Here is a 17639-nt window from a genome sequence, read left to right on the forward strand (position 1 = left end):
AGGGGCGTTTATTGTTTTTAATCAGCGTCTTTTTTTAATCTGCATTATTGAGAAATTAAATGCAGATTTAACATTTTTCAATATTTTGATGGTCATAAAACCTGTCAGTACCCGTAAGAACACAATTACCAAGATGTGTAACCATTAAAGAAAATATTAAAAGAGATTTGGATTACAGTAAACATAATAGGCAAGACATTTGCTTGTCCAGACCTGTTGGCAATTCGCCACTGTCCAACAATCTCTCCTCCATCTTTCCATTATCCAGGGTCACGGGATCTGAACGTCCCGGTAGGACCCGTAAATATAGTGTAAATGATCATGTACAGCGACATGGGTACGGTGTTGTAATTAACCTTTTATTCATCCTGATTAAAATACTGGGTGTTGATCTTTACGCGAGATGGAGCAGATAATTGCCTCAGCTTATCCTTCGGACGTTAATGATTGCATCTGTAGGCATGCAAAGATGGGCATCAGCAGCAAGGGTACAGAATGCCAAGTGTATTGCAAAGTATACTCACCTATCTCCACCAAGGGCAATATGAACATGTAATGTGAATTGCTGTCTGTTTCTATGGGCCGTATTAATTTGACCCATAATAGTTTATTTTGAAATTTGTACACAGAACACATCATACACTTAGTCTGTAAGGTGTTTCTCGATATCGTTTCAAACCATTTCCGTTTTCGCCAGTGTACCTTCTGTTTGTATATTATGCTAAAATAAGTTAATACAATTGAAGGGAGTTAACCACACGAAATGTGCCAAATATTTGCGAGCCGTCAGTAAAAAGCATAACTCGTGTCCTTTGGGAAAAATTCATCCCTTTTAACCAATAGGAAGCCCTATGGTGTCAGTAATAAGGCTTCCGGGTAATTTGACCTTGGCGTTTTTGAGGGGCTTGGCTTGGTTGTGTACCAGTACTCACTAGCTCTTCTTGCTTCCCTATGATAGTAACGGCCTAGTTCACAAGAGAGTAGTCGTCAATTTGACTGCTCCTATTGGCTGGCCAATCTAAATGTTCAAATCATGGCATATTGGCAAGGAATATGAAGTTAACGGACCCAAAAGCAATTATTTTGTGACATTTGGAGTTCATAACACTCCCAATATTCTACACTCGCAAAATGGAGGAGCATGCATACTCACTTTTAAACGCATTTTCTGGTCAGATCTTAGGGACTAACTTCATTATCTTGATTTGAAAAGTGTCCAGGCACTGACCACGGTCACCATTGTTGTGCTGTCGCAGAGGTCGCTTGCCTGTGACACTGGTTGTCACACAACACTGCAGACAGTGACCACTGCATATAAGGAGTTGCGCGCTGGACATCTGTGTGAAACAAACGGGCGTCAACCATATACGTACTCATACCTTGGTCAAAAGCACCGTAGGCAAGAGGTAAGTCGAATCTTTCACTGTACGCATATATTATGAAGTGGAATATCTTTCAAATACTAGTAAGTTATATGCGTCCTTTGTGTTGTGTTCGTGCATTTTCCTACCTTCACCCGGTGTGCTCTCCCTGCTTGGAAATTACGGTAAGTACTGCGCACACCAGGTGGAGAGCCCTGCGACTTCCCTGCCTGATCACGGTGAGAAGAACTCAACCACAGCTACCGTGCAGATGTGTACGGTAGGCCTACCAAAGACGAAAAATAATCAGAACTGAGACACAATGCTCAGTGACAGGGGGTGGAAACGCGCTACTTATATGATAATAACCGTCAGCACCGGATATTAGTTTGTGACCTTGAGGGGCAATTAGGCTTGGTCTTTGCGGCACGCGCGAACAGTAGTCGATCTACCACACCTGGGTCTTTTGTTTTTGACAACTGTTCACTCGTCAACGCGGTGCTTGTTCTAGACTACAGACTGATATCTACTAGTACTACCAGTGGCTTCATTAGTAACGTTCCCACAATACATGGTTTTCTGTCTTTGCGTACATACCCTGAATTCGGTTAGCCTCACTGACGAGAACAATGGACGTTTCTTACCCCTCTCTAGGATTACCCCTGACAGTGATCTACAATCTCACTCCGTTAGAACCGTAGAACCAGTGAATACTTTATTTGAAAGAAGGGGTGACTCTACATGTATATACTGAAGTTAAACAGTTTCTAATTTCACCTGCACTGCACTGAAATCAATCCCAGTCTTCGGCGGTAAATGTAGTTTTTGCTCAAATTAAACGTGTCTATTTGAAGCGTTTCTACTTTCAAACAGAAAACTTAAAATGGTATGTTTAAGTAAATCGCGGATGCAGTGTAGTTACTTAGAACTCCAGGTATAAACACACATTTGCAGCCTGTCCATGCAGGTACATGTAGTATTTTGTTACGATAACGATTTTTGTTATGATAAATTATGATAACCTTGCTTGAAATTGTGTGCAACTTCAGGCAACCTTCCATCCAAACGTCGTATACAAAATATTAAACCATTTTCGTACTGTTCTTTTAACAGAAATACAGACGATTTCATGCTTCAATCTGTATACATTGTAGTTGAGCAGAGGACAGCAGGAGCTGCACTGATGGCGGGGATTCTTTTCTCGAAACGTCTATTAAAAGACGTATTTTCTGGGCGTTACACACAGAAGGCACTTTTCGTGAAAATGGTGAGTTATTGTACACAATACATGTAGCCCCACAGAAATAGATAGGTGTATATATAGATGCAATGCACTCAGGCGTATATTCTATACACCATATTGGTAGGCAATTTCTCCCCAAAATGCTCCTTTTTGTTTTTAACCAATAAAGCTCAGACACGTACTGTCATGTTGTTTTTAAAAGTGTTCACTAAGTGACGTAACCTCGATGGCCATGACCATTAACTTAGTGACACGTGAAAGCACACTATGCACACTATAGGCACACACAAATAACCACTTTGATAAATAACTATATATATATATATATATATATATATATTTTTTTTATATCTTTCACAGCAGGGGACCAACTTGTTCAATGTTGCATTTCATAACAGTGTTTGTTATGGCTACCATGCAACTTATTTAAAGCTGTGTGACATAATACTGTTTACTATGGCTGCATGTTACCCTCATCGCCTGTTAGTATTCGTGACACTTGAAAAACCTTTGATGTTAACAATTCAACGACAAAAAGGGACAGTTTTTTTTTACATAATATTATTAACTTGAAAAGAAATGGCTGTTTGCAAGTTGTGATATGGATTTCCTTTTATTGCATATGAAAAGGCCGACTTCTTTCATGCTCTCTATTCCTTTTATTCCAGTCTCCTCACGACTACCCGGTTTTGACAGGATCGGAGCACTGGAAAAGAAAAATCCGCACGTTTTTCAGAGCTCATGATATCGACCGCGACGGCTTTCTGACCAAAAAAGATTTTGAAATGACTGCTCATCGCGTTGCTGATTACATGAACCTTGATGGTAATAACCCCAACCCCTGAAATTAAGTTAAAGGGTTTGCTTCATGCCGTCAGAATGGCCTGAACGGAACATATTCTTCAGAAAACATGCCCAACTAACGATATCTTAATCCAAATACACAAATTAAAAGCTCATTTTGTAAATTTTTGGCTTTAAAAAACGTCCTATTTGCTCGGCCTGGGAGTTAATGAGCTACGTGGTCACGTGGTCCAATGACGACAATCGAGCCACTGGAGAACAGAGCGTGCTTAGCTGTCAAACTGAGCTGCATTGTCTACCTGTAAGATGACTTCTCTATCTGGCTTCTGATAAAAGTTTATACTCATTCAAATCTCTTACCCGAGGGGTCTAAATCCTCGTGAAGCTGTGTAAAACCATTTCCCGTCTAGTCATTTCTTTAACAAGCATTTCATTATGGTTATCCCAAGTTGTATAAAACACTGCATTTGAATGAGTTAAGGGAAATGTTGATTATTGCATATGAAGTCCATGTTATTTTATTAAACCGCTGACACTCCGTCTTGCATACTTTTATTAAACTGAGGTAAACAATGCCCGTTACCTTGACAAGTCCTATCTTAATCATCCATCTAACTGGAACTTCCTTTACCTCTTAATTAGAGGGTTAAATGGCATTCAATTTGTCTTGCTTGTATCGAACGCACTCTCTATCTAAGCTTTACTCCAGTTATCTCAGGTAAAAATCTACCTGTGCGTTAGTTACAAAGCGCAGCTCCCGTAGACCTGGGGGTACTAGATAAAATCTGAACACCAGGTTTATCGAGGAGCTAGAGAAAGAAAGGAAGAATTTTTCCTGCACAACTTCATAGGAATTTTAACACGGACTTGATCCAGCTTAGACCTCCAAACTAACAGGGTGACATGGGCAATTTTCACAAACAAATCATAAAACTATATTTCAGTTAACCGCCTTTAAAATAAATATACCGTTCTGGGTAAATTAAAATAGTTATTAAATCGCAAGAATATTTTTGACTTAAATGATGATTTTATTATTAATGGAAATTAAGCTACTATATGAGGTACATTTGCTGTGATTACGGTACGCTGTCCTTCATGTTTTGCGTAAGTCTACATTTTGCTGTATGTGCTTGTAATCTTTTTAAATATGTGCGTACAATTTTTGCAGGTCTGGTTACCCCCCTGTTATGTGATGAGAGTATTAATTTGGCAATTAGTTCCTTAGCTTATTTGAATAGAATTGCAGTGTAAAATTTTCAACAAGATGTTGGCGAAATAGCCCATTACTCTTTGTAGGTATTTCCCCCGTCAAAGTTTGTCTAAAATTATCTTTCAATCTTTACTCTTTCAAAGACAGTATAAAGTTACCTGACATATTTTCGTGTAAACTTAATGACAAGCCAAGTGTCTCCAGTTCATTCCGTACTCAATTTTACCCAAGCAAATTTTTTTCTTGAGTAGATCTTTATAATAGCACGGTGTTATAAGCTTACAAATTTGCAAAAAAAAAAAAAAAAAAAAAAAAAAAAATTGCGTACTGACGCAGAATTTGCGTTTCAAGTTATAAATAGATCAATCTTTTAAATTATTTAATATTTCAGATGAAATAATCTTCAGAAACAAATCCTCAAAGCATAAACGAATTAGGATAACGAACCATTTTATTATAGCAGTTCCCATTTTTTCTTTAATATAACGCTCTTTTTCCTGTTTTTCCTCAACACGTTTTCTTCCACGGAAGCTTCAAGATACCCTGAGAGCAATTTCTTTTATTAATGTTCGCGACCGTGTTTGAACTTAATTGTTTAAGTATTGATATTTAACGTCATTTACAAATACCAATAAAATAACCCCATGAAATAAATGAGATATATTGAAAAATATGAAAGCCCACCAAGACGAGTTTCATACCTGTTATTACCTGGCTTGGGAATTGCAGCGGTGCATAATTAACAGGTTTGTTGTAAACGAGCTTTTGGTCAACTACAATGCATTTAAAATGCATCAGCAATCAGTAAGTTTGCCAACTGATGACAGTTAATCTGAAAGACTACCAGCTCTTGATATGATCTAAACCACCTGAGGCCAGGCCCGTAGCCAGGGGGGGTTCGGGGGGTTCGAAAGAACCACCCCTTTTGCTGGGAAAAGGTCCACTTTGGGTAAAATTTGTTCTAGGTACATGATGTTTTTATGGAAAAAGGTCCACTTTTTCAGAAAACGAACCCCCCTTTTGAAATTGCTGGCTACGGGCCTGTGAGGTGACCATGATCTAGAGCATCGCAACTATTGTCACCGAAGTTAGTAAGTAAGTCACGGAAGACCGTCACAGACAAAGAAAGATTGTCAACGAGAGCTGCAATTTTGCTGAATCCCACGGCAACACACCGAGGCATAACGAAAATTCCTCAACTCCGTTCTACACAACTTTCCTTAACTTCTCCGTCTGTATGCAACATGCAGCTCAGAGTCTCATAGACCTTTATCGTGATTGTCGTCACAGTACCACGTGACCCAGATCTGTTGCTTCATTTTTGCATATTGAGGTGAGGTTTACTAAAACGCTTTTTTTTCTACTAATAGATTGTTTTTATAATTTTTAAATGGCGGGGATCGATTAAAACATACCTCTAGTGTATAGATTGAGTGCTGTATCTTCAAAATTCGAGAAATGGATTTTTACATGAACATTGTCCTTTAACGTCATGTTAAGAGTATACGAGTAGTTCAATTAAATATACAACTCGCTATTGTTCTGGGGGCAGTTTACCGCAAGAGATAATAAAGTATCAATATTATGACTTATGTTACATTATTTAACAGAAATTAACAGTGTGTTAGATTAACAGCTAAATTGTTTTCATGGCTTTGTGACATTTATTGAATGTAAATATGGGTTTAATTTAATTTATTGCAAATAAAATTGAAATATTCCCAGTATTTCTTATACTAAAATCTAGTTTTGCGTTTTTTATGTTTATTTCAGACAAAGCGGCACAGGATTTACTGAAAAGTCGCTTAAAAATCTGGGAAGGGATTGTTCAAGGCGGGGATCCGGATGACTTCAAAGTTTCTGAGGAAGTTTATTTTTCTCATCTCCTCGCTACCCTAAATACCGAATTTCGCGAAGCAGTTGTTGGATTCGTAAACAATGACTTCGATTCAATGGATCTTGATGGCGACGGCTTCATCTCCCCGAAGGAACACAGAGCATTTTTCTACGGCTTTGGGATTCCGACAGAACATTCTGCGGCAGTCTTTGAGGCGTTTGATACCGACCGCGATGGCTTGATCAGCAGGGAGGAGTTCGTTCAAGGAGCGGTGGATTTCACTTTAAGTGAAGATGAAAACAGTCCTTACAATTGCTTTTTGGGGCCACTTGTGAAATAAACTATTTATGGGCGCTTTAGCTCGTAAGATTTTATCATGGAGGCCACAACACCTATTAAACAAAAGGTTACAGACATACATATTAACACTGTATATAGTAGCTAGCGTCTAAATGTATACATATTTACTTACATCTTAATGTTTCTACAGACGGTTTCCCTTTCTTCCATCACGTTTCTTTGAGATCAGTGGTTAAAAATGGTATTTATTACACATTCATAATAATATCACGGGCGTTTCTTGCAAGTTGAAAATTGGTCTACCACATTATATTCAGAGGCCGAATTCTAAAAACGAAGCAATGATAGCACAGGTTCAATGACAGAAGTAATGACAGTAGTAGTAGTAATATAATTCTGTAATTTTATAGTGTTCTTTTTATTAATTTACTGTATACTTTCTTGAGGTTAGCACATGGCGACAACTATACGAGGTACTTACTGGATATATTTATCCAGATCGGGGATTCTTCAAATAGCTCTGGATTTATTAGGCAGGCACTTTCGGTTAGATCATACTAGATGTATGTTAGACATTTCGTTTGGGCAGTTTTGTTGGAATCGGGATTTTTCATGGCACACTGTAAACAAAAAGGAAATCCCGCTTCTTATGTATGATTGTATATTTGTATTGTTAAGCATGCTTATGTATATTTGAATTGTGAATGCTTTTCAATTGTATGTATGGCAAGGATAAATAAAAATGTATAGTATTGTGCCCACTATTATCTCGCCTTTATAATTCTGCGTAAATGTCATAGGCATATTTTGACACAAGAGTCATGGAATAAACACTTTTGGCGTATTTACTGATCTGTCTCTAGATGTATTTATAAATTTCGCTTTCAGCACTTATAAAATCTTCCCTTATTCAGGCCTTCATTAGAGCACTGGAGCTTGTGGTTTAATATGCTCTGTGGGAACCCAACCTAAAATGCTTTACGAAACTGATTTGTCATCATTTTGAGCCCAGGGAAAAGGGGAAAGAGATGGAAAAAGTATTTCAAGCGCCGGTGCATCGTGACAGAGATCCCTTCATGATAGATAGTCCGCTTTCCTTTCATTTGTCAGGCCTCGCCCTAGATTTTGTCCCACTGAGGTCAGGCTAACTTTTACCATTATTGCAAATGGAGGGCGTACTTGCTGTTACACAGACCTTCAGTTACACGGGTCGTATGCAATTTCAGCTCCAAATGCCATGCTGACAGACAAACTCGATACGACACGAACCACTAATGGAACTCGTATATATTTTCAGGGGCGGATCCATGATTATTTGAAGGGGGTCCACGGATGCAAATCCGACCCCCCCTGGAGGGCCTCGAAAATTTTTGGTAATTTAGAGGGAGAACAGTGCCATTTGGTACGGTTTAGAAATATGACTCAGCTAGTCCAAATTCTAATTTTAAGGTGGAGGGCACTGGTGTGATATTTTCAGAAATTTAGGGGTCTGGACACCCGTGACTCCCCCCCTAAATCCGCCACTGATTTCGAGTGGCAGAGAGACGTCAACACCGGGAGCACAAATCACATATTAAAAACCAATTCACGCCTCGCCATTATACATGTATATATTTTTTGGACCAAGTAAACTATAAATCGCCATGGTGCACGTAGATTTGGTATTCATTAAAGTCAAAGTTGAATTTGAAATTTATTCTTACAGGCACCATGGTTCTCCCATAAAAATGCATTTCAATTCACCCGCATTTCTTCTTTGTGGTTTATTTCTATTTCAAAGTCAGCAAACAGAATAGTTGACCTTGAACTTAGAGCATTCATTAGTGTGGCTGTACGCAAGCGTCTCGATTCCATAACACGCCCATACTCGACCCATGTAATATACTGTAATCTCTATGTGGTATCAATATTCGCAATACGCGATGCTTTCGAGTTACAGAGCCCAGATCACGGCATCAATGGAGAGGATTATTCTTGCCAGTCGTTCCTTACAGGCCACGATTTTTCGGCGTTTTACCCAAAAACCGATCATTTTGAAAAAGGTGAGTGTACATTAACTGACATGACTTTTTTCGCCTAAGGGCAGAAAACGGAGCTCAAATGAAATCGTGATAGCAACAATGACCGCATTCACATCGAGAAGAGCCGAGGCTAAGCAAGGCCGAGACCTAAATATGGCGGACGTGCATGAAAGGAAAACACCCTAATCCTTTAATGGTCTCTCCGCCTCTCACACGCCTCCCCATGCGTCGTCCCTGCTGGGGTACAGTCATTAAATCTCGGCTCCATTCGTCCGGAAGCTACCTGAGAAAAATTAAGTGCGCATGCTCATTGGTCTTGGGTCAGCTGACATTATCTCTGCAGATAGCCGATTCATTGCTGCTCTACGGGCCAATTCATGCCTTTTTTGTCTCTGTTTTGAAAGATAATAGAACAGAAGAGCTTTATTCCTTCGATCGCCTCCAGCTGCCATGCTTTCTTCACCTCGAGTTTAACTGATGGTCTTGCGCACTTAATTTTTTCTCAGGTAGCTTCCAGGCCAATGGAAGCGAGATTTAATGACTGTACCCTCGCTTGGGGAGGCGTGTGAGAGGCGGAGAGACCATAAAAGGATTAGGCGGTTTTCGTTTCATGTACGTCCACCATATTTAGGTCTCGGCCTTGCTGAGCCTCGGCTCTTCTCGATGTAAATGCGGCCAATGATATGCACACACTTATGTACCGGGTATATCACAGCTACGACAATGTATTTATTTTACAGGTAATTATTTTCTTATCATAAAGAAAATGCACCAAAGCGTCAGCACAATCATGATATGTACCTGTAAAAATGTGACATATTCGACGTTTTTTGATAGAATTCAACAGAATGTTTCATCAAAACGAATGTCTTTTTCGTACATTATTTGTTAATCTATTTCATATACGAAGGTTTCAATCGGCGACTATACATAACGCAGAACATACTATACTAATACATATACTGTATTGGATGGCATTCGTCACTGAAGAGTTCATTCATTCCAGTCTCCTCACGACTATCCGGTTGTGACAGGATCAGAGCTTTGGAAAAGCAAAGTCCATACATTCTTCAGAGCCCATGATTTAGACGGTGACGGATATCTGAGCCAAAATGACTTTGAGATGAGTGCTAATCGCATTGCAGATTACTTGAGCCTTGACGGTAACTGTTAAACTGCATTTATAACTAGGCGTTTGTGTTAAGTGATCAATTGCATTTTATTCTCATTGGCAGCCCAATGTGCAACCGTGTAAAACATAAAAATTATATTAGCCTTCACGTTATTTTACAATATCGCTCAGGTGACCGTGTATTATCTCACATCTGAGTGAAGATGGAACGTTAAGCGTACAAAATAAATATTTCAACCGATATTTGTGACATTGAATAACACGTTCACTACTGTTTATGTTTTATGTGTCAAATTTCAACCAAATCTAATATGCGAAGTTATTCTTATTTCGAATCGTTTTTCTTGTTTGTCTTCAGGTATAATGGCAAAAGAATTAAAAAAGAATCGTTTAAAACTCTGGGAAGCCATTGTTAAAAATGGGAAAAACGCTGCTGACTTCAAGGTGTCAGAAGAGGCTTATCTGTCAAGCTTCCTTGCTGCCGTCAATTCCAACTTCCGCGAATCTCTGGTTGACTCAATAAGTTTCGACTTCGATTGCATGGATATTGACGGAGACGGTTTCATCTCCCCAAAGGAACACGAAGCAGTTTTCTTCGGCTGGGGAATCCCGATAAAGCACTCTTCGGATGTCTTTAAGGTGTTGGACGCCGACGGCGATGGCTTGATAAGCAAAGAGGAGTTCATCGAAGGAGCGGTAGATTTCACTTTTAGCGAAGATGAAAACAGTCCTTACAATTGCTTTTTCGGACCACTTGTGAAATAAAACAATCATTCGTGGTCCCTTTGATTCGTAAGGCAAGATTACGTAGACAACAGCGTAAATGTACCCTGCAAAACCAATGGTGCCCTTTCCACTGCCAGCATTTTGATAAAATGCAGGCCTACCCAACTACCAGACTCGGCACATAAGGATCCTGAATTAACCGGTATATCGGACCACACTACCCGTTTTCAAGGTGTGTGTCAGATCGCATTTCGGAGTATCAGTCAGAACACCGACAGGATGAGCCCACGCTTGGATGTCACCTTGATTGGATAGTAAACGGTTGTCGTAAATCGCTATATGATTTTAAAACCGGGTGCATAAATTTGAAAACCACCTAGAACAACCTTAGACTGCCACATTAATGTAATACAATGAAAAAAAAAAAAAAAAAAACACTTTCAAAAGTGGTTAAAGCATTCAAACCGAATGTCGTAAAGTCTCCATATACCCCCATAGAGACAATAAAATAGAGTACTCTAAAGTTAGAGTACAGTCTAAGGTTGTTCTAGGTGGTTTTCAAATTTATGCACCCGGTTTTAAAATCATATAGCGAGTAGGCCTGAAATGTGGACTTTCCATCATACGAAGGAAGGAATTCACCCACCTATATACACAACCTAGAAGTTATCTGCGCCCTTACACATAGGGCTAGTACCATCAAAAGGCAGGGCAAGTATAGAAAAGCAGTGACAATTGTGACATTTGGGACAGTATGTAATTCTCTCACGTTCAATTAAGAATAACGGTTACAGAATCAACATCATGAATTATTTTACCCCTTAGGTACTGGTACACTGTGTGACACTGATTGGCCTACGAGATGATATTTCACGAATATTATACAGAAACTTTTTTTTTTATAAAATAATGCAATGACAACGGTGCGTCAGGACAAAAAGTAATATGATCTGCACCTGAAGTAAAAAAGACTTGTCAATATACCCGCTAACACACGATGTAATTTGTTAAAGAGAAATACACTGTAAATAGATCAAAAACCGTAAAATCACTGACGGCAGACTGTGTAAGTCAAGTTTGGCGTACAAAGGCCTAAAGAGATCCGACCCACACAGACATATAAAGCGCAGACTGCATACCGGTAGCTTGGATATTTTGTTTTCAGACAAATGGAGACAGGTACCTCGTGCGTTTTGGGACTTATCAAATTGTTTCAGACACCGTGACAACGATATGGTGATCTGTTTTTGGCCTTTCTTTTGCCAGGGGAGAGGTGTAGTGAATTGATGATACGCATATTCATATTGTGTCATGTAATATTCACTGTTGCAACAAAGAATCTTATATTCAATGCAATAAAATATTTTTCACCTTAAACTGAAACCGCCCCTCCCATAAAGATAAAGAGTAAGCCGCATTATAGCATGCAAGAACGTCTTTGTGAATATACACAGACATGTTCATGTATACCTTACGTAGCTAGTGAACCCGAAAGTGTCAGTTACTGCATCGACTTTTTCATTTAAAGCCATAAAAAGAACGATTACCCAATTTTTTTATGCAGCTCTGAACACAAAACTATTTGCATTCTGGTATAACTAACTCGCTTTTCTTCCAATACTTAGTTACGGATCCCTAGACAACGGAAGAATGTCGTTGTTACGTTTCTCCAAAAAACTTGTCCAACGTTCGTTTTGGCGTCATTTTTCGCAGCAGACGATTTCCATACAGAAAGTGAGTATTCTTCACCAGACAACAAAAGCTTTATAGTGCATCTTGAAAAAGAAATAACGAGTACGAGTGCAGCAAGATTATTTAGTGAACGACAATTGCTCATCCGAAAAATGGGTTGTAAAGGGGCCAAAGCCCCTCTTTGGAAGTGCACGTCTTCCTTCCCCGAACAGCGTAGAAGTGTATACTTGTAACGCACGCTTTACGTACGCTAAGCAACCAGTCTTAGATGCAGAAAATATTCATCTCACACAGCTGAGTCACTTCGTCAGCGGGCCCTTTGATTTTTATTCTGTGTTATATTTATTCTTTCTTAAATCTAGATAATCCGACCTGCCGACGGAATTTAGTTACAATTAGCAAAGGGTATAGCACTCTTTTCTTCTGTCTGTAATGGTAGACAACATGCAATGAGAGCCCTGATCAACAACTATTTTTTGCAAACTTATGTCACTCTTGCTTCACGGACAATAAAGGGTTACATCTTGTTCATGTATGGTCAGATTTAAACTGTTATATTTGGATTTGTGTTTTTTCTGTTTTTCTCAATAATTTGTGTAAAGAATGTGAGTTGATGTGAATCTTGTTCAAATTAACCTAAAGGTACATCACACGTATTCCAGACCCCTCACGACTATCCTATGGTGAAAGGTTCGGAAATATGGAAAAGAAAATTCAGGACCCTCTTCAGGTCCAATGATGTAGACGGCGACGGATACCTGACAAGGAGAGATTTTGAATTGAGCGCCCATCGCGTTACAGCTTACATGTGCCTTGACGGTAGCACAGCAAAACATTCTATTTTATATTAGTTTTGTTTATTAGAGAGCTGTTGTTTGTGCACACATGAGTCGATCAACTTAGTGTTAACTTGCTACAATATCAAAATGATGAATTATGACCACAACAAAATGTTACGTGATTGTAGCTTAAAGTGACATCAAAACCTTTTCAATTACAATGAATACTTACTAAGGTAATTGGATGAGATGTGCATGTAATCACGCCATTTGTTGAATCTCGCTCTGTTGTTTTATTGTTTCAGAAAACGAAGCAAAAAAGGTATTGAAAAACCGTTTAGACATCTGGGAAGAAATGACGAGAGACATAGGCAAACCGGATGGCTCCAGAGTTTCAGAAGATGAGTATATTTCCAACTTCCTGCAAACCGTTAACACCAGTTACCGTGATTCGGCTGTAAGCTTTGCCTCCACTGACTTCGACTCCATAGATCTTGACGGAGACGGTTTCATCTCCCCAAAGGAGCACGAGGCGTTTTTCTACAGTTGGGGAATTCCCACAGAGCGCTCGGCAGATGTCTTTAAAACACTTGATACAAACGGCGATGGCTTGATAAGCAAAGAGGAGTTCATTCAAGGAGCGATGGATTTCTCATTTACCGAAGATGAAAACAACCCCTACAATAATTTTCTTGGACCACTTGCAAATTAATTGTTTTGATAAATTGAAGTTATTAAAAAATGCAGTGGATTGCAAGTAACGCCCTAACATCAAACGTAAACCTATGTACATATTACAAGCTGTGTGGGAAAACATTTCGACTCAATGCCCCTACTAGTATGTAGAAAAAATTACTTTCATGGCAAGAAGGATGCCCCACCAAAATAGACCTCGTCATTACAGTATGTTTAAAAGCATTAAAACGTGACTCCATTCATGTAATAACAGCACCCGTAACTGTACATAATATGCATCTTATATTGACTTCAGTAAGGCATTTGGCAGTGTTTATAGAAAAAAATTATGCATTCTTATTAAACTTCTAGAACAAAACAAAAGGATGTATTTTTTTGCAAACATACGGTCGATGTATCAACAAGGTAAAGTTCATGGTACATGAAAACTAGCACAAGTATAATTCATTCCGTTCTAAACGTTCAAAGGGGTAAACACAGGCGATGACATTGTCCCCTTTTGGTTTTAAAATCTCCTTATACTTTATTTACTTAGACTTATGAATAATATGCAATTAATTTCTTATACTTATCAAAAATTCACTGCCTGGCATTGTCTTTGCAGACTGTCAGCTGCTACTGTCATAAAGTGCTTCCAGCCTACGATTTAACCCCGTCTAGCAGCTACAGATAAAGGACACATGTACCGGTATCAATAAACCTGTCTAAAATGATTAGTTACAATCAACAGAAAGAGAGAAGTTATTACATAAATAGGAAACTAAAAAAATGTATGCCATGTATGCCATGCCATGATGATAGGAGACCTGTGTATATCTGATGAGCATGTGGAAAATGCCACAGCGGTATTTATAGGTGTGATGCAACATACAGAGACCGCCGGGTAACTCTTAATTTGCACATACAAAGGTACTGTGGCACTGAGTATGCAGATGGTGTATTAGGGGCACTTTTACACAACGTGTCCAAATACCGATCCCTACATTATAATTTGGATGATTTCACGCATGGTAACAATAGAAAGATAAGGAAAAAATGGTCGTGTGTGGAAAACTTCAAAGTCGTACAGCCAAATCACCCAGCGGGCACTCAATGTTGATTCAACATTGAGGATAGGTTGAGATGATGTTGATCCATCAATATTGATAGATCAACAAGATCTCAACATTGAATCAACCTTTTCTTGTCAACCAATTGTCAATGTTGATAGATCAACAGGGTCTCAACATTGATTTTACCTTTCTTTGTCAATCAATTTTCAATGTTGATATATCAACAGGATTTCAACATTGAATCAACCTTTTCTTGTCAACCAATTGTCAATGTTGATAGATCAACAGGGTCTCAACATTGATTTTACCTTTCTTTGTCAATATATTTTCAATGTTGATAGATCAACAGGATTTCAACATTGAATCAACCTTTTCTTGTCAACCAGTTGTCAATGTTGATAGATCAACAGGGTCTCAACATTGATTTTACCTTTCTTTGTCAATCAATTTTCAATGTTGATAGATCAACAGGATTTCAACATTGAATCAACCTTTTCTTGTCAACCAATTGTCAATGTTGATAGATCAACAGGGTCTCAACATTGATTTTACCTTTCTTTGTAAATCAATTTTCAATGTTGATAGATCAACAGGATTTCAACATTGAATCAACCTTTTCTTGTCAACCAATTGTCAATGTTGATAGATCAACAGGGTCTCAACATTGATTTTACCTTTCTTTGTAAATCAATTTTCAATGTTGATAGATCAACAGGATTTCAACATTGAATCAACCTTTTCTTGTCAACCAATTGTCAATGTTGATAGATCAACAGGGTCTCAACATTGATTTTACCTTTCTTTGTAAATCAATTTTCAATGTTGATAGATCAACAAGATTTCAACATTGAATCAACCTTTTCTTGTCAACCAATTGTCAATGTTGATAGATCAACAGGGTCTCAACATTGAATTTACCTTTCTTTGTAAATCAATTTTTAATGTTGATAGATCAACAGGATTTCAACATTGAATCAACCTGTGTTTGTAAACCCTTTGTCAATGTTGACATATCAACTGGATCTCAACAGTGGGCCAACCATAACTTTATAACCCTAATTATAACCTTGATAATAGTTTTAAATGATTATCTCACTAGAGAGGTATGCATAGGGGTAATTACCCCTCATAAAATGCTTGTTTTACCCCTTTTTCATTAAAATTTATTTTGTGAAAAAAGCGATCGTCAGTTTTTTTTAAACTTTCCACAGGTTATCTTTAAGAAAAAGAAAAAAACATACGGTCACCAGCCTTACTTTATGGCAAATTGACAAAATTTTACTCAAGGTTGAAGAAAAAGTTTGAAAAAGCCAAAAATGCCTGTTTTTCTTTAAATTTAAGTTAGCTGTGAGAAAAAAACTAGACTGGTGACCCTTTGTTTTTGTATTCTTAAAATTATCTTAACTACCTGATGTGACGTTATAATTATTTTAGTAAAGCTAATTTGTTGTTTAATTTTTATGAGTAATTACCGTATGTGCCTGCATACTTGTATAATGTAAATGAAGTGCGGGACTGTTATTAAGTGCGAGACTCCGGATAACATGAACTGATGCAACACGTGAGTGTGGACAGTGTATAACACTTTAACAGTACAAAAACTGTACTTTATTAACAGTACTTTGTGAGGCCACACTATCAGGAGGATCGTTCAACAGATAAGGACATGGAAAACGGCGACATTGCGTCTTCAAAACCCCACACTATCAGGAGGATCCTTCAACAGATAAGGACATGGAAAACGGTGACATTGTGTCTTCAAAACCCCACACTATCAGGAGGAACGTTTAACAGAAAAGGACTCGTAAAACTGTGACATTGCGTCTTCAAAACTTAACTGTCTACGAATCTGTTAGAATTTAACTGTATTTGACAAATGTTAAAGTTTATGCAACATGATAGTATTACATGTAGTTAGTTTATGTAGTGTATGTTCATTGTTTGTAATATATTATATTCATAGTTAAGTTAGTTGTTGTTTGTGTTTTTTTTTATGTTTGGGCTGTTTTGGTCCGTAACACTGAGCATCAAACTGGAAAGTTTAAAAAGAATCTGACGACCCATAGATGGATACAGGGGGCGGTCCCGGGGTCTGGACCCCCCCCCTTTTCTTCCGAAATTACCTTTTTTTGTAGGTAATTTTCCTAATTTCCCCCCCTTTTCAGATCTGAGTCTTTTTATTTCAAGAAATGCTTGATATCTTGGAGAACACCTTCAGCCATCAACCAAATTTCAATTAAATATCCTGATAGCCTAATTGATATATCAACGTTAATTCAATTTTCAAATTCAACTTTATTTCAACATTGATTCAACATTGAGGTATCAATCTTGATTTAACATTGATACCTCATGGTTGTTTTAACCTTGATGGTTCAAGGTTGATTCAACCTTGATGGTTCAATGTTGATTCAACTTTCATAGTCAACGTCATATCAACAAAGTTTCAACGTTGACCATCAACTTTGATTCAACTTTGATACCTCAAGGTTGATTCAACCTTGATGGTTCAACGTTGAGTCAACTTTCATAGTCAACGTCAAATCAACATTGTTTCAACGTTGACCGTCAACTTTGATTCAACATTGATAACTCAACGTTGATTCAACCTTGATGGTTCAACGTTGATTCAACTTTCATAGTCAACGTCATGTCAACATAGTTTCAACGTTGACCATCAATGTTGATTCAACCTTGATGGTTCAATGTTGATTCAACCTTGATGGTTCAACGTTGATTCAACTTTCATAGTCAACGTCAAATCAACATAGTTTCAATGTTGA

At 38.1% G+C, this 17639-nt stretch overlaps 2 protein-coding genes across 5 annotated transcripts; both read left to right on the forward strand.

Moving 5' to 3' along the window:
• Positions 1-1258: 1258 nt before the first annotated feature.
• Positions 1259-14850, forward strand: LOC106151921 (sarcoplasmic calcium-binding protein-like). 4 transcript variants are annotated; one of them, XM_087015694.1, is made up of 4 exons: positions 1259-1406; positions 2516-2628; positions 3273-3429; positions 6395-7602. In XM_087015694.1, the coding sequence occupies exons 2-4, from the start codon at positions 2545-2547 to the stop codon at positions 6796-6798; spliced, it is 645 nt and encodes a 214-aa protein (XP_086871820.1). In that variant the 5' UTR covers positions 1259-1406; positions 2516-2544; the 3' UTR covers positions 6799-7602. The 4 variants fall into 4 exon arrangements, with proteins under 4 accessions (XP_086871820.1, XP_086871822.1, XP_086871821.1 ...); XM_087015695.1 differs by lacking the exon at positions 1259-1406 and adding an exon at positions 1733-2173; XM_087015696.1 differs by lacking the exons at positions 2516-2628; positions 3273-3429; positions 6395-7602 and adding exons at positions 12992-13148; positions 13414-14832 and having other exon boundaries at positions 1276-1406.
• On the forward strand, positions 8619-11004 carry LOC147761173 (sarcoplasmic calcium-binding protein-like). Its single transcript, XM_087015692.1, has 3 exons — positions 8619-8800; positions 9786-9942; positions 10270-11004. The coding sequence occupies exons 1-3, from the start codon at positions 8654-8656 to the stop codon at positions 10674-10676; spliced, it is 711 nt and encodes a 236-aa protein (XP_086871818.1). The 5' UTR covers positions 8619-8653; the 3' UTR covers positions 10677-11004.
• Positions 14851-17639: the final 2789 nt, after the last annotated feature.

This window comes from Lingula anatina, chromosome 6 (genome assembly GCF_051362555.1).
Source record: "Lingula anatina isolate TDL-2025a chromosome 6, LinAna3.0, whole genome shotgun sequence".
Taxonomy (NCBI): domain Eukaryota; kingdom Metazoa; phylum Brachiopoda; class Lingulata; order Lingulida; family Lingulidae; genus Lingula; species Lingula anatina.

What these genes read in the sequence shown, in the direction of transcription:
- LOC106151921 (XM_087015693.1), top strand. Translation starts at nt 12,288, where the DNA reads ATGTCGTTGTTACGTTTCTCCAAAAAACTTGTCCAACGTTCGTTTTGG. An exon ending in AGACGATTTCCATACAGAAA is followed by an intron (nt 12,372 to 12,991) that starts GTGAGTATTCTT and finishes CACGTATTCCAG; the next exon opens with ACCCCTCACGACTATCCTAT. An exon ending in AGCTTACATGTGCCTTGACG is followed by an intron (nt 13,149 to 13,413) that starts GTAGCACAGCAA and finishes TTATTGTTTCAG; the next exon opens with AAAACGAAGCAAAAAAGGTA.
- LOC147761173 (XM_087015692.1), top strand. Translation starts at nt 8,654, where the DNA reads ATGTGGTATCAATATTCGCAATACGCGATGCTTTCGAGTTACAGAGCC. An exon ending in AACCGATCATTTTGAAAAAG is followed by an intron (nt 8,801 to 9,785) that starts GTGAGTGTACAT and finishes CATTCATTCCAG; the next exon opens with TCTCCTCACGACTATCCGGT. An exon ending in AGATTACTTGAGCCTTGACG is followed by an intron (nt 9,943 to 10,269) that starts GTAACTGTTAAA and finishes GTTTGTCTTCAG; the next exon opens with GTATAATGGCAAAAGAATTA.